This window comes from Budorcas taxicolor, chromosome 18 (genome assembly GCF_023091745.1).
Source record: "Budorcas taxicolor isolate Tak-1 chromosome 18, Takin1.1, whole genome shotgun sequence".
NCBI classification, from domain to species: Eukaryota; Metazoa; Chordata; class Mammalia; order Artiodactyla; family Bovidae; genus Budorcas; species Budorcas taxicolor.
Window position 1 is genome coordinate 44,664,196 of NC_068927.1, and position 14,231 is coordinate 44,678,426.

Below are 14,231 nucleotides of genomic sequence, written 5' to 3' on the forward strand. Positions count from 1 at the left end.
GCACATGGAATCACAGTGGTATGTAACCTTTGAGTTCGGCCGCTTTGACTTACCGTAAGGCATTAGAGGCTTATCTACATTGTGGCACTTTTTAGGGTTGAGTAGTATTCTGTTGTATGGATGTGACTGTTTATATAATCACCAGTTGAAGGCTCCTTGAGTTGTTTCTAAATCATGTTTCCATGTGCTTGTTTTTCCCATGCATCTGTCTTTTTTTTGTCAAGTATCTGTTCAGATCTGCCCATTCTGACATGGCGGTTTGTTTTCTCATTGACTTTAAAGAGTTCTTTACGTATTCTGGATAAAGTTCTTTGGATATGTGACTTGTAAATATTGCCCCAGTTTGTGGCTTATCTCTTTATTCCTCTAACAATGTCTTTCAAAGAGCTTTAAATTTAAAAGAAGGTTTAAATTCGGATTAAGTCTAGTTTATCAATTTTTGCGTATACAAATTATACTTTTGGTGTTTTATCTAAGAAATCTTTGCCTAACCCACAGTCACAAAGATTTCACCCTATATTTTCCTCAAAAAAAATTTATAGTCTTAAGTTTTACATTTAGATAAATGATCCCTCAGAGTTAATTTTTATATACGTTATGAGGAATGGATCAAGGTTCATTTTTTTTGCATATATATCTAATTATTTCAGCATCATTTGTTGACAAAAGCTATCCTTCTTCCATTGAATTGCCTGTGTGCCATTTTTGAAAATCAGTTGAGCACATATGTGTGATTCTGTTTCTGTTCTGTTGATTTATATATTTGTGAATTCTCCAGTACCACACAGTTCTGATTGCTCCAGCTTTATATTAAGCCTCAAAATCAGATAGTGTGAGTGTTCCAACTGTGTTGTTCTTTTTCAGAATTATAGGCACTGTTCTAGTTCCACTGGCCTTTCAATAAGAATTTCAGAAATAGTTCATTGATTTCTTAACTCATTTTGAGGGGAAATCAGAATCTTAACATTCCACGAATACAGTATATCTGCATTACAGGCCTTCTTTGATTTATGTCATCAGTGTTTTGTAACTTCTAGCATACAAATTTTGTTAGATTTCTTTGTAGGTAATTCCTGCTTTTTGGTGCTGTTGCAAATGGCACTGTTTTTAATATTTAAATTTCCAGTTTTTAATGTAGACATACAGTTGCATTTATTATATGACCTTGTACCTTGAAACCTTGTTAAAGTCACTTACTAGTTCTAGTATATTTCTTGTAGGCTCCGTAGAATTTTCTCCGTATGTATTCTTATTATGAATAGAGACACTTATCTTTCTTCTTTCTGACTTCCCTAACAATGTTTATTTTGTAATTACTTATTTTTAGCTGTCCTGGGTCTCCACTGCTGCATGGGCTTTGCTCTAGCTATGGCGAGCAGAGGCCCCTCTAGTTGGGATACGGTGGCTTCTTTTGTTGAGGACCATGGACTGTAGAGTGCCTGGGCTCAGTTGCTGTGGTACATGAGCTCAGTTGCTCCACGGGGTGTGGGATCCTCCCGGATCAGGGATCAAACCCATGTCGTCTGCACTGGCAGGTGAATTCTTTACCACTGAGCCACCAGGGAAGCCCACGTCTTTTTCTTGTCTCACTGTATAAGTAGGACTTTCAGCACAGTGTTACTGAGTAGGCATGGTAAACACATCACTAATACATTTTTGTTTTCTTTTAATTTTCAGTTCTAAAATTGCTGTTTTCCAAAGGTTTCTTTAATTTTTTTAAAAGTTTTCTTTTGTGAGATTCTTCTTTAAATAAAAAAAACCTCTCTACAGCAGTCTTGTCTTTTAAGTCTTTGAACATGGTATTATAGTAACTGCTTTTAAGTCCTTGCCTATACAACTTCAGGGGCTTCCTAGGTGGCACTAATGGTAAAGAACCAACCTACCAAAGCAGGAGATGTAAGAGATGTGGGTTCGATCTCTGGGCTGGAAAGATCCTCTAGAGGAGGGCATGGCAATCAACTCCAGCATTCTTGCCTGGAGAATCCCATGGACAGGGGAGCCTAGAGGGCCACAGTCCATAGGGTGCAGAGAGCCAGACACGACTGAAGAGACTTAGCACTCATGCATGCTGTTCACTTTGCCATCTGGGCAGTCTTGGGTTCAGTTTCTGTTGGCTGCTGTTTGCTTGGCCTTGCAGCACATGCTCATTTCTTTGCTTGTCTAATATTGTTCATGCCACACTGGGGGTTGTGATAGGGAGCCGCTGTATAATCAGTCTTCGCTTTGAGAGGCTTGGTTTATAGTACTTTGGAGACCTCTTAAGATGAGCTTAAGATGGCGGAGTAGGAGGACATGCTCTCACCTCCTCTTGTGAGAACTCCAAAATTGGAACTCGCTGCTGAACAACCATCAACAGGAGAATGTTGGATCCCACCAAAAAAAGATACCCACTTCCAAGGGCAAAGAAGGAGGCCCAACAAGACTTTCAGTTCAGTTCAGTCGCTCAGTCGTGTCCGACTCTTTGTGATCCCATGAATCACAGCACACCACGCCTCCCTGTCCATCACCAACTCCCAGAGTTTACCCAAACTCATGTCCATCGAGCCAGTGATGCCATCCAGCCATCTCATCCTCTGTCGTCCCTTCTCCTCCTGCCTCCAATCCCTCCCAACATCAGGGTCTTTTCTAGTGAGTCAACTCTTTGTATCAGGTGGCCAAAGTATTGGAGTTTCAGCCTCAGCATTAGTCCTTCCAATGAACACCCAGGACTGATCTCCTTTAGAATGGACTGGTTGGATCTCCTTGCAGTCCAAGGAACTCTCAAAAGTCTTCTCCAGCATCACAGTTCAAAAGCATCAATTCTTCGGCGCTCAGCTTTCTTCACAGTCCAATTCTCATATCCATACACGACCACTGGAAAAACCATAGCCTTGGCTAGACGGACCTTTGTTGGCAAAGTAACGTCTCCGCTTGTGAATCTGCTGTCTAGGTTGGTCATAACTTTCCTTCCAAGGAGTAAGCATCTTTTAATTTCATGCCTGCAATCACCATGGGCAGTGATTTTGGAGCCCAAACAAATAAAGCCTGACACTGTTTCCATTGTTTCTCCATCTATTTCCCATGAAGTGATGGGACCAGATGCCATGATCTTACTTTTCTGAATGTTGGATTTTAAGCCATCTTTTTCACTCTCCTCTTTTACTTTCATTGAAAGGCTCTTTAGTTCTTCTTTGCTTTCTGCCATAAATGTGGTGCCATCTGCATATCTGAGGTTATTGATATTTCTCCTGGCAATCTTGATTCCAGCTTGTGCTTCATCCACCCCAGCATTTCTCATGATGTACTCTGCATATAAGTTAAATAAGCAGGGTGACAATATACAGCCTTGATGGACCCCATTCCCAATATGGAACCAGTCTGTTGTTCCATGTCCAGTTCTAACTGTTGCTTCCTGACCTGTGTATAGATTTCTCAGTCTGTTGAAGAATTTTCCACGGTTTGTGGGATCCACACAGTCAAAGGCTTTGGCATAGTCAATAAAGCAGAAGTAGATGTTTTTCTAGAACTCTCTTGCTTTTTTGATGATCCAACAGATTTTGGCAATTTGATCTCTAGTTCGTCTGCCTTTTCTAAATTCAGCTTGAACTCTGGAAGTTCACAATTCACGTACTGTTCATGCCTGGCTTGGACAGTTTTGAGCATTAAGTACTTTGCTAGCATGTGAGATGAGTGCAATTGTGCAGTAGTTTGAACATTCTTTGGCATTACTGAGCATGACCCCACCCATCAGAGCAAGACCCAGATTCCCCCACAGCCAGTCCCTCCCGTCAGAAAGCTTCCACAAGCCTCTTATCCTCTTTCATCAGAAGGCAGACAGAATGAAAACCACAATCACAGAAAACTAACCAAACTTATCACATGGATCACAGCCTTGTCTAACTCAGTGAAACTATGAGCCATGCCATGTAGGGCCACCCAGGACAGATGGGTCATGGTGGAGGGTTCTGACAAAACATGGTCCCTGGAGAAGGGAATAGTAAACCACTCTAGTATTCTTGCCTTGAGAACCCCATGAACAGTATGAAAAGGCAAAAAGACATGACACTGAAAGATGAACTCCCTAGGTCAGTAGGTGCCCAATGTGCTACTAGAAGGAAGAGTGGAGGAACAGCTCCAGAAGGAATGACGAGGCTGAGCCAAAGCAGAAACAGTGCCCAGTTGTGAATGTGACTGGTGATGGAAGTAAAGTCCGATGCTGTAAAAAACAATATTCCATAGGAACCTGGAATGTTAGGTCCGTGAACCAAGGTAAGTTGGAAATGGTCAAACAAGAGATGGCAAAAGTGAACAGAGACATTTTAGGATCAATGAACTAAAATGGACTAGAATGGAAGAATTTAATTCATATGACCATTATATCTACTGCTGTGGGCAAGAATCCCTTATTAGAAATGGAGGAGCCTTCATAGTCAACAGAAAAGTCCAAAATGCAGTGCTTGGATGCAATCTCAAAAATAACGGAATGATCTCTGTTTGTTTCCAAGGCAAACCACTCAATATAGTAATCCAAGTCTATGCCCCAATCACTAATGCCAAGGAAGCTGAAGTTGAACAGTTCTATGATGACCTACAAGACCTTCTAGAAATAACACCGAAAAAAGATGTCCTCTTCATCATAGAATACTAGAACGCAAAAGTAGGATATCAAGAGATACCTAGAGTAACAGGCAAGTTTGGCCTTGAGGTACAAAATGAAGCAGGGCAAAGGCTAACAATTTTGCCAAGATTATGCCCTGGTCATAGCAAACACCCTCTTCCAACAGCACAAGAGACGACTTTACACATGGGTCACCAGATGGTCAATACTGAAATCAGATTGATTATATTCTTTGCAGCTAAAGATGGAGAAGCTCTATACAGTCCGCAAAAACAAGGCCGGGAACTGACTGTGGCTGAGATCATGAACTCCTTACTGCCAAATTCAGAGTCAACCTGAAGAAGGTAGGGAAAACCACGAGGCCATTCAGGTAGGACCTTAATCAAATCATTTACGATTATACAGTGGATGTGACAAATAGATTCAAGGAATTAGATCTAACAGAGCACCTGAAGAACTATGGATGGAGGTTTGTAACATTGTACAGGGGGTGGTGATCAAAACCATCCCCAAGAAAAAGAAATGCAAAAAGGCGAAATAGTTGTCTGAGGAGGCCTTACGAATAGCTGAGAAAAGAAGAGAAGTGAAAAGCAAAGGAGAAAAGGAAAGATACATCCATCTGAATGCAGAGTTCCAAAGAATTGCAAGGAGAGATAAGAAAGCCTTCCTAAATAATCAATGCAAAGGAATGGAGGAAAACAGTAGAATGGGAAAGACTAGAAATTTCTTCAAGAAAATTAGAGATATCAAGGGAACATTTCATGCAAAGATGGGCATAATAAAGGACAGAAACAGTATGGACCTAATAGAAGCAGAAGATATTAAGAAGAGGTGGCAAGTGTAATTATTTTATAAAAGTCAGTCTCTAAGTCTTATTTGTAAGAGGACAAAGATCATGTTTATCTTGCTTAAAACTGCACCTTTCAACCAAGGGGTTGAGGGGGCAGGAGTCAATAAATACTTTTTGCATGAATTAATAAACTGAAAGAAAAAATGTGTCTTTAGATATATTTTCAACAATAAATTAACACTAAAAAAAAAAAAAAGAGGTGGCAAGAGTACACAGAACTATACCAAAAATATCTTAATGACCCAGGTAACCATGATGGTGTGATCACTCAGCTAGAGCCAGACATCCTGGAGTCTGAAGTCAAGTGGGCCTTAGGAAGCATCACTGCAAACAAAGCTAGTGGAGGTGATGGAATTCAAGTTGAGCTATTTCAAATCCTAAAAGATGATGCTGTCAAAGTGCTGCACTCAATACCTCAGCTAATTTGGAAAACACAGCGGTGGCCACAGGACTGGAAAAGGTCAGTTTTTTCATTCCAGTCCTGAAGAAAGGCAATGCCAAAGAACGTTCAAACTACCATGCAGTTGCACTCATCTCACACGCTAGCAAAATAATGCTCAAAATTCTCCAAGCCAAACTTCAGCAGTACATGAACCAAGAACTTCCACGTGTTCAAGCTGGATTCAGAAAAGGCAGAGGAACCAGAGATCAAATTGCCAACATCTGTTGGATCATAGTAAAAGCAAGAGAATTACAGAAAAACATCTACTTCTCCATTGACTACACTAAAAGCCTCTGACTGTGTGGATCACAACAAACTTTGGAAAATTTTTTAAGAGATGGGAATATCAGACTGCCTTACCTGCCTCCAGAGACACCTGTAGGCAGGTCAAGAAGCAACTGGTTCAAAACTGGGAAAGGAATATGTCAAGGCTGTATATTGTCATCCTGCTTATTTAATTTATATGCAGAGTACATCATGCAAAATGCTGGGCTGCCTAAAGCTCAAGCTGGAATCAAGATTGCTGGGAGAAATATCCATAACCTCAGATACGCAGATGACACCACCCTTATGGCAGAAAGCGAAGAGGACTAAAGAGTCTCTTGATGAAAGACAAAGAGGAGAGTGAAAAAGCTGGCTTAAAACTCAGCATTCGAGAAACTAAGGTCATGGCATCTGGTCCCATCACTTCATGGGAAATAGATGGGGAAACAATGAAAACAGTGACAGACATTATTTTCTTGGGCTCCAAAATCATTGCAGATGGTGACTGTAGCCATGAAATTAAAAGACACTTGCTCCTTGGAAGAAAAGCTGTGACAAACCTAGACAGCATATTAAGAAGCAGAGACATTACTTTGCCAACAAAAGTCCATCTAGTCAAAGCTGTAGTTTTTCTAGTAGTTGTGTATGGATGTAAGAGTTGGACTCTAAAGAAAGCTGGGCTTTCTTAGAGTTGGACTCTAAAGAAGAATTGATGCTTTTGAACTGTGGTGTTGGAGAAGACTCTTGAGAGTCCCTTGGGCTGCAGGGACATCAAATCAGTCAATCCTAAAAGAAATCAGTCCTGAATATTCATTGGAAGGACTGATGCTAAAGCTGAAACTCCAATACTTTGGCCACCTGAGGTGAAGAACTGACTCATTTGAAAAGACCCTGATGCTGGGAAGATTGAAGGCAGAAGGGAGAGGGGACAACAGAGGATGAGATGGTTGGATGATATCACTGACCCAATGGACAGGAGTTTAGCAAGCTCTGGGAGTTGGTGATGGACAGGGAAGCCTGGCATGCTGCAGTCCATGGGATCACAAAGTCGGACACTACTGAGCATCTGAACTGACTGACTGCTTTTCCCCTTGATGACAGAGCATGTTGTCTTTGTCCTGAAACATGCTCTTTATTTCTCAGGCCTAACACTTCAGGGGTTCTGTGAGGGAGCCTGAGGTGTTTACTGAGCCTCCTTAACTTGGTAGGACTCCTGCTCCAAACTCCATTTTCCTGTGATGAATGTCAGAGAGAATCAAAGCTTGTGGTTCTTCACCGACTCCGTTGTGTCTGACTCTTTGCAACCCCATGGACTGCAGCATGCCAGGCTTCCCTGTCCTTTACTGTCTTTTTCTTTTATTTCAATTTCATTTTATTTTCTCCTATTTTTCTTTTTCTCACAATTTCTTTTATTTTTCATCTAATGATGAAAATCTTGTTTTTTAATGACACTAATAGATGATATCTATTCTTATTCTCTGAACAGAGAAGTCTGACTTTCATTCGTATCCCTTCTACCCCATTCTTGGCTTCCTCTGTAGGTAATAATTTGTTTTTGTTTTTTTTTTAATTTGCCACCATTTGTTTCTTTGAAAGTGAGCAGAATATATATGCATTCGTATTTTCTTCTCTTTCTTACAAAAGAGATGGAATACCGAAAACATTGTCTTGAACCTTGCTTTTGTATTTTATTATCAATATTTTCAAAATACTGATCGAAGATTTTGGTCTTTGCTTTTTGAATCACAGTAGACAATTTAAAATTACAAAAAATCAATAGAGTTACTTACATATTATTGGTTACATGTTTTACATTTTTGTGTTTACATCTTTCATCTTTTTTTCCCAGTTTTATTGAAGTATAGTTGACATATCATGTTGTATAAGTTCAAGGTATACAAGGTGATAATTTAATATACATATATATTGAAGGTCTTTTATCTTCTGTCTAACCCTTTAAGACAGAGGTACTCATCAAGAATTTGTTAAAGGACTTAATTTTGAAACAGTTGCTGTGATTCTGAGGTTTTATAGTTCCACTTTTAAATGATGGATTGTTTTGTTTGTCTTTTGAAATTTTTACAGATTGAAGATCCAGGTTGCTTCTGGGTTGTTATAAAAGGATGTAATCCCTTTTTAGATGATGAAGTTGACTATCAAAAACTAAATAGTGCCATGAATGACTTCTATAATAGCATGTGTCAAGATATAGAAATAAAACCACTAAAGTTGGAAGAAGGGCAGGTATGTATCTGAATGTGCTTTGAACACTGTGTCTTGAAATACTACTCGAAATGTAGATTGTTTTGACAGCTAAGTTGGCATTTCAGTTTGCTTATAATTACTGTTTTGTATTAGGTTCTTTTGATTGCATAAGTCAGGCTAGTCACGAAAGGTAGCAGTTACATTAGGTTCACGTGGGGCAACAGGAGACGGAGTGTCATGTAAACCCAGTCATTGGGGCCACTGTCCTGGGGCTGGGAACCAGAGGATTATTCTAGATCCATCACGGGAACTTAGCGGAGACAGCTTGGAATTTCCAGTCTGGTGCTGCAGTGAACATTGGGGTACATGTATCTTTTCAAATTATGGTTTTCTCTGGATATAAGCCCAGGAGTGGGATTGCTGGATCATATGGTAGCTCTATTTTTAGTTTTTAGGGAGCCTCCATACTGTTCTCACAGTGGCTGTTACCATGTACATTCCCACCAACAGTGGGAGAGTTCCCTTTTCTCCACACCCTTTCCAGCATTTATTATCTTTAGATTTTTCAGAGATGGCCATTCTGACCAGGGTGAGGTGATATCTTACTGTAGTTTTGATTTGTATCTCTCTAATAATTAGTGGTGTTGAGGATCTTTTCATGTGCTTTTTAATCATCTATGTATATTCTTTGGGAAAAGTCTGTTTAGATCTGCTCACTCTTTGATTGGATTGTTTGTTTTTTGATATTGAGCTGCATGAGCTGTTTGTATATTTTGGAGATTAATCCCTCATCGGTTGCTTTGTTTGCAAATATTTTCTCCGATTCTGAGGGTCGTCTTCTCATTTTGTTTATGGTTTCCCATAGCTCAGTTGGTAAAGAATCTGCCTGCAATGCAGGAGGCCCTGGTTCACTTCCTGGGTCAGGAAGATCTGCTGGAAAAGGGATAGGCTTCTCACTCTAGTGTTCTTGGGCTTCCTTTGTGGCTCAGCTGGTAAAGAATCTGCCTGCAATGCAGGAGACCTGGGTTTGATCCCTGGGTTGGGAAGATCTCCTGGAGAAGAGAAGGGCTACCCACTCCAGTATTCTGGCCAGGAGAATTCCACAGACTGTATAGTTAACGGGGTTGCAAAGAGTCGGACACAGTGAGCAACTTTCACTTTCACTTTTCTTTGCAAAAGCTTTTACCTTTAACTAGGTCTATTTGTTTGTTTTTATTTTTGTTACTCTAGGAGGTGTATTAAAAAAGATCTTGCTGTGTTCTATGTCAGAGACTGTTATGCCTGTGTTCTCCTCTAAGAGTTTTATAGTATCTGGTCTTACATTTAGGTCTTTAATCCATTTTGAGTTTGTTTTTGTGTGTGGTATTAGGGAGTGTTTTAATTTCATTCTTTTACGTGTAGCTGTCCAGTTTGGCCAGCACCACTTATTGAAGAGACTGTCTTTCCTCCATTGTATAATCTTATTTCCTTTGTCATGGATTAGGTGACTAGCTGCATGGGTTTGTATCTGAACTTTCCATCCTGTTCCATTGATCTATATTCCTGATTTTTTCTTTCTTTCTTTCTTTTTGGCGCCAGTTCCAAACGGTTTTGATGACTGGCTTTGCAGTATAATTTGAAGTCAGAGAGCCTAATTCCTCCAGCTTTATTTTTCTTTCTTAAGATCGACTTGGCTATTCATGGTCTTTTGTGTTTCCATGCAAATTGTAAAATTTTTTGTTCTAATTCTGTGAAAAATGCCATTGGTAATTTGATAGGGATTGCATTGAATCTGTAGTTTGCTTTGGGTAGTATGGTCATTTTCACAATATTGATTCTTCTAATCCAAGAACGTGGCATATCTCTCCATCTGTTTGTGTCATCTTTGATTTCTTTTATCAGTATCTTACAGTTTTCTGAGTATGACTAGAGAATTTAACACTAAAGTTTTCTTTTTGTTTTGTAGGTTTGTGTGGTTTATTGTCAGGAACTAAAGTGCTGGTGCAGGGCAGTTATTAAGTCAATTGTGTCTTCAGCAGACCATTACCTCGCAGAGTGTTTCCTTGTGGATTTTGCCAGATACATTCCAGTGAAATCCAGAAAGTAAGTACATATTTATTTTGCTTTATGCTCTTTGGGGGGACAAATGTCAGTTTTGAAGGAGGGTGTTAATTTTCAAAGAAAGGGATGAGAGGTCATAAACTGGAAATTTGTAGCTTCAAGAAGAGCAGAATTGCAGGTTCCAGTTTTATGAGCAGTGAATGGATGAGCAGGTGGGGGGGATGAGGGGTCAGCAGGCGGCTCCGGCCCTCCTTCCACCATCCTTCCTGGAAAGGGCAGGTGCTCTTGGCCAGCCATTTGCCTGGCCTGGTGTGACCTGTCCCCTGCTCAAGTGATAGAGTGGGACCTTTAGGAAGACCTCTGTTTACTACACAGAGGATGGTTTGCTGGCACGGCTCCAGATTACAGAGAGAAGCACATGTGTCCCTGGTTGTCCCACTTAGCAGAGTGAGGGTGTGACTGTCACAGAGTGGCCCTCGCAGATTCCAGGACCACGCGTTGCAGTTCCCTAGAAAACACTCTCAGCAAGTCAGTCTTGGTGTTTTTGGTAATTTTTTCATGGTTCCTGCCCCAGTGTCAGCAGGTGTCAGTTTAATAAATAAGTAAACGTGAGGACTCTTCTTCCGAAAGAGAAGAACAGTCCCAGCTACAGGAGAGGTGACACCCTGACAGGGAGTCTGTACTAGGAGGCTGCTCCCAAACGGGAGGCTGGCCAGTGCTCACGGGAATGGCGATGCCTATCCGGCTTGTGGTTCTGCACCTTTATAACCGTCAGTTCAGTTCAGTCGCTCAGTTGAGGCCAACTCTTTGCATCCCCATGGACTGCAGCAGGCCAGGCTTCCCTGTCCATCACCAACTCCCGGAGCTTACTCAAACTCATGTCCATCAAGTTGGTGATGCCACCCAACCGTCTCATCCAGCCATCTCACTTTATAGCCATACTGGTTATTAAAAATAACGTGATAATTAACGGCTTGGGAGATTTCCTATTAGCATTTGAGTTTTAAAATTTAGTTTGCTTTTGGCAAGAGAATTGTTTGATTAGAGTAAGGAAGCCTGGAGAGGCAGTTAGTGCAGTCACTTTCTCTCAACTGTTTGAGACGAGGTGGCCAGGCTGCCCACACATGGCCCTGAGAACATGTTGATGTCGAAACTATATGCAAATGCTCTGTCATTTTCATGAAGGAGAATGGAAATAAAGACGTGCAACAACTTACTTAGCAAACTGTAGTCCATCAGCTCTTTCGTGCAGAGCTGACAAACAGTGATTCTGAAAACATCTGCTTATTTACAGAAACTTAAAGGTAATTCTGGTTGTGGATTGAAATTGAAAATTTTAAATCTTAAATAAAATTTGCTTCCAGGTTTGTTTGTAATTACCCAATGTTTCTCAATCTAAGGAGGCAGTATTTTTCTAATCCCTCCCTGCTGCCATGCCGTGAAATTTTAATGCCAAAGATTACTGAGTATCTTTTAGGTACTGTATGTATTTATATACTTCATGTATTTTTGTGCTTTATACATAGAAAAGTAAGGTTTTGTTCCCTTAGCCCCCAAGAACCAGTTTTCACCTTGTTGGGCAAATGTCTCCAAGCATTTGCTGTTGTTGGTGGCTGTATTAGAAATAGAATCAGATTTTGTGTGTTTTACATTAAGTATGTTAATTATATAGGTGGACTTTAAAGAAATATGTTATATATATATATTTTTTAATCATGAAACTGTTTTTGTTTCACTGTTAAGCATCCGAGTTGCCATAGAAACTTTTATGCGGCTTCCCTACAGAGCAAAAAAATTCAGACTGTACTGCACAAAACCTGTCACATTGCACATTAACTTCTGTGAAGACAGTGCTGAAATTGTGTAAGTACAGCTTCTAATGTATCCTGAATCATTAGTAAAAGTCTTAAATTGAGTGTAGGAAGTTTATGTGAAATCAAGTCTTTATGAGAAGTCCTAAAACGATTTCAAAGGTCTCTCTGTCCTTCAGGAGGGATCTTCTGAATCAACCTGTCAAACCTGGCCGTGCAGCCATGTCCAGAGGCTGCAGTGTAGCGGGGTTTAGAGTAAGACCCAAGCTCTGTTTCTTTTTTTTTTTACAAAAAAGGGCAAGTTAACTGTAAAGAGAAACATGGATACATCAGATCATGGAGCATTAGCGAAAAGTCCAGGCATCCTTCTCCCGCCCTGTTTCTTCCCTCCTGCCCTCCCTCCTAAGAAGCCTCTGTGACCTTTTCAGGCTCTGAATTGGCAGACCTTTGTTGGTGCTTTTATGCATAGTCACATTGACGGAGCTTTTAATGAAAATTAGAACGCACTGTCTTATTGGCGAATTTACCAGCTGGCTTAGTATCTTATTGGTGTGGATCCCAAGGCAGCTGCAAGAGTGATGTTTTCATCAGACCAAGGGAACTACAGGTGATGAGGGCTGGGGCTATGGAGATGGGCGGGTCTCCACAGACCTCACAAAAGCATTGGTAATGGAGGCGGCCTCCAAGCTGAGAGAGAACTTAGAACGCAGTATCACCAGGCCATGCAAGCTGAATCAGAACTGTGCTTCCTCCTGTAGCTTTATCCCCCACAAAGCCACAGTGATGGAGGAGGGGGGAAGACAGTGCAAGGGCGGGGGGTGGGAGGGTGCTGCCCCCAGGACCTCAGGTAGTGCCCATTCAAGACAGCAAAGATCACAGTCATAACCCTGACACAGCACTGCCCAGTGCAGGAACCCATCCCATACAAACACTGGCAGTGTGGGCAGAACACAAGATAGGGGGTGTGTGTGTGAGAGAGATACATGTGTACACATGCGCATGCGTGCATGTATATATCTCTACATCAATGTACAGTGCAGGATTGTTTGGAAACAACCTAGCTGGCTATCAAGAGAGGAATGGTTAGGGGCAGCTAATATGCCAATTATATGCCCCCAGGAGAAAGACTGAGAGTAGAAGGGAGTACATGTATTGGCAAAGAGCTTCAACAAACATTCTTAAGGTAAATTCACCAATAAGACAGTGCACTCTAATTTTCACCAGTTTAGTTTAGATGAAATAACTCAGGAGCAGCCAGATGGAAGAGATGCATGGGGCAGGGTCTGGGGAAAGGGGCTGCCTTCTCTCCAGGGACATCTGTTCCCCCACACTTCTAAGTGTTCACCAGCCCAGAAGCTCCCAACCTAGTCCATTTTTAGTGTTTATGGAGGCTTCATTACCTAGTCATGATTGATTAAATCATTGGCCTTTGACAGTTGATTCAACCTCCAGTACCCCTCCCCTCCCCAGAGGTCCAGGGAGTGGGATTGAAAGTTGCAACCCTCTAATCACACGGTTGGTTCCCCTGGCAACCAGCCCTCCTGTCTAAGTTATGTAGGCACTTTCTACAGGTCACCTCAGTAACATAGCAAAAGACACCTTTTATTACTCTCATCACTGAGCTCTGTGCCAGAAACAGTGACAGTGACCAAGTTAATATTTCTTACTATAAATCACAATATCACACAGAGAAAAGGACAAGATGATGGGGAGAGATGGGGCACAGTGAAAGGGAGTTGTCAGAGTGAGGAGTACTGTGAGACAGCAGGGCCTGGGCCCCCCATGGCCACTCTTGGAACTTTGGTTTAACCAACACGGAGGGAGCCCTCGCTCTGCCAGTGTGTGCTGAGCATTCCTCACCCAACTCATTCCCTGTTCCGGGGAGCTAGCACCCTGGCTGGGGAGACGGATGTTGCAGGTAAATGGGACAGTGGCGTTGGGATGGATGATGCCGTGGAGGTGGGCACAGTTGCGCAGGAAGCCCCACAAAGGGCCCATTCGCAGTGAGTCTCTACACTGGCG

At 41.5% G+C, this 14,231-nt stretch overlaps 1 protein-coding gene across 1 annotated transcript in view; it reads left to right on the forward strand.

Annotated features, from left to right (window-relative positions):
• The first annotated feature begins 251 nt into the window (after nucleotides 1–251).
• TDRD12 (tudor domain containing 12) overlaps nucleotides 252–14,231 on the forward strand; it is a 71,731-nt gene continuing 57,751 nt past the window's right edge. The window contains exons 1-4 of the mRNA XM_052656758.1: nucleotides 252–257; nucleotides 8,239–8,397; nucleotides 10,304–10,440; nucleotides 12,142–12,261. Of these exons, the coding sequence (XP_052512718.1) occupies nucleotides 252–257; nucleotides 8,239–8,397; nucleotides 10,304–10,440; nucleotides 12,142–12,261 (422 nt within the window). The remainder of the gene's footprint in view (nucleotides 258–8,238; nucleotides 8,398–10,303; nucleotides 10,441–12,141; nucleotides 12,262–14,231) is intronic.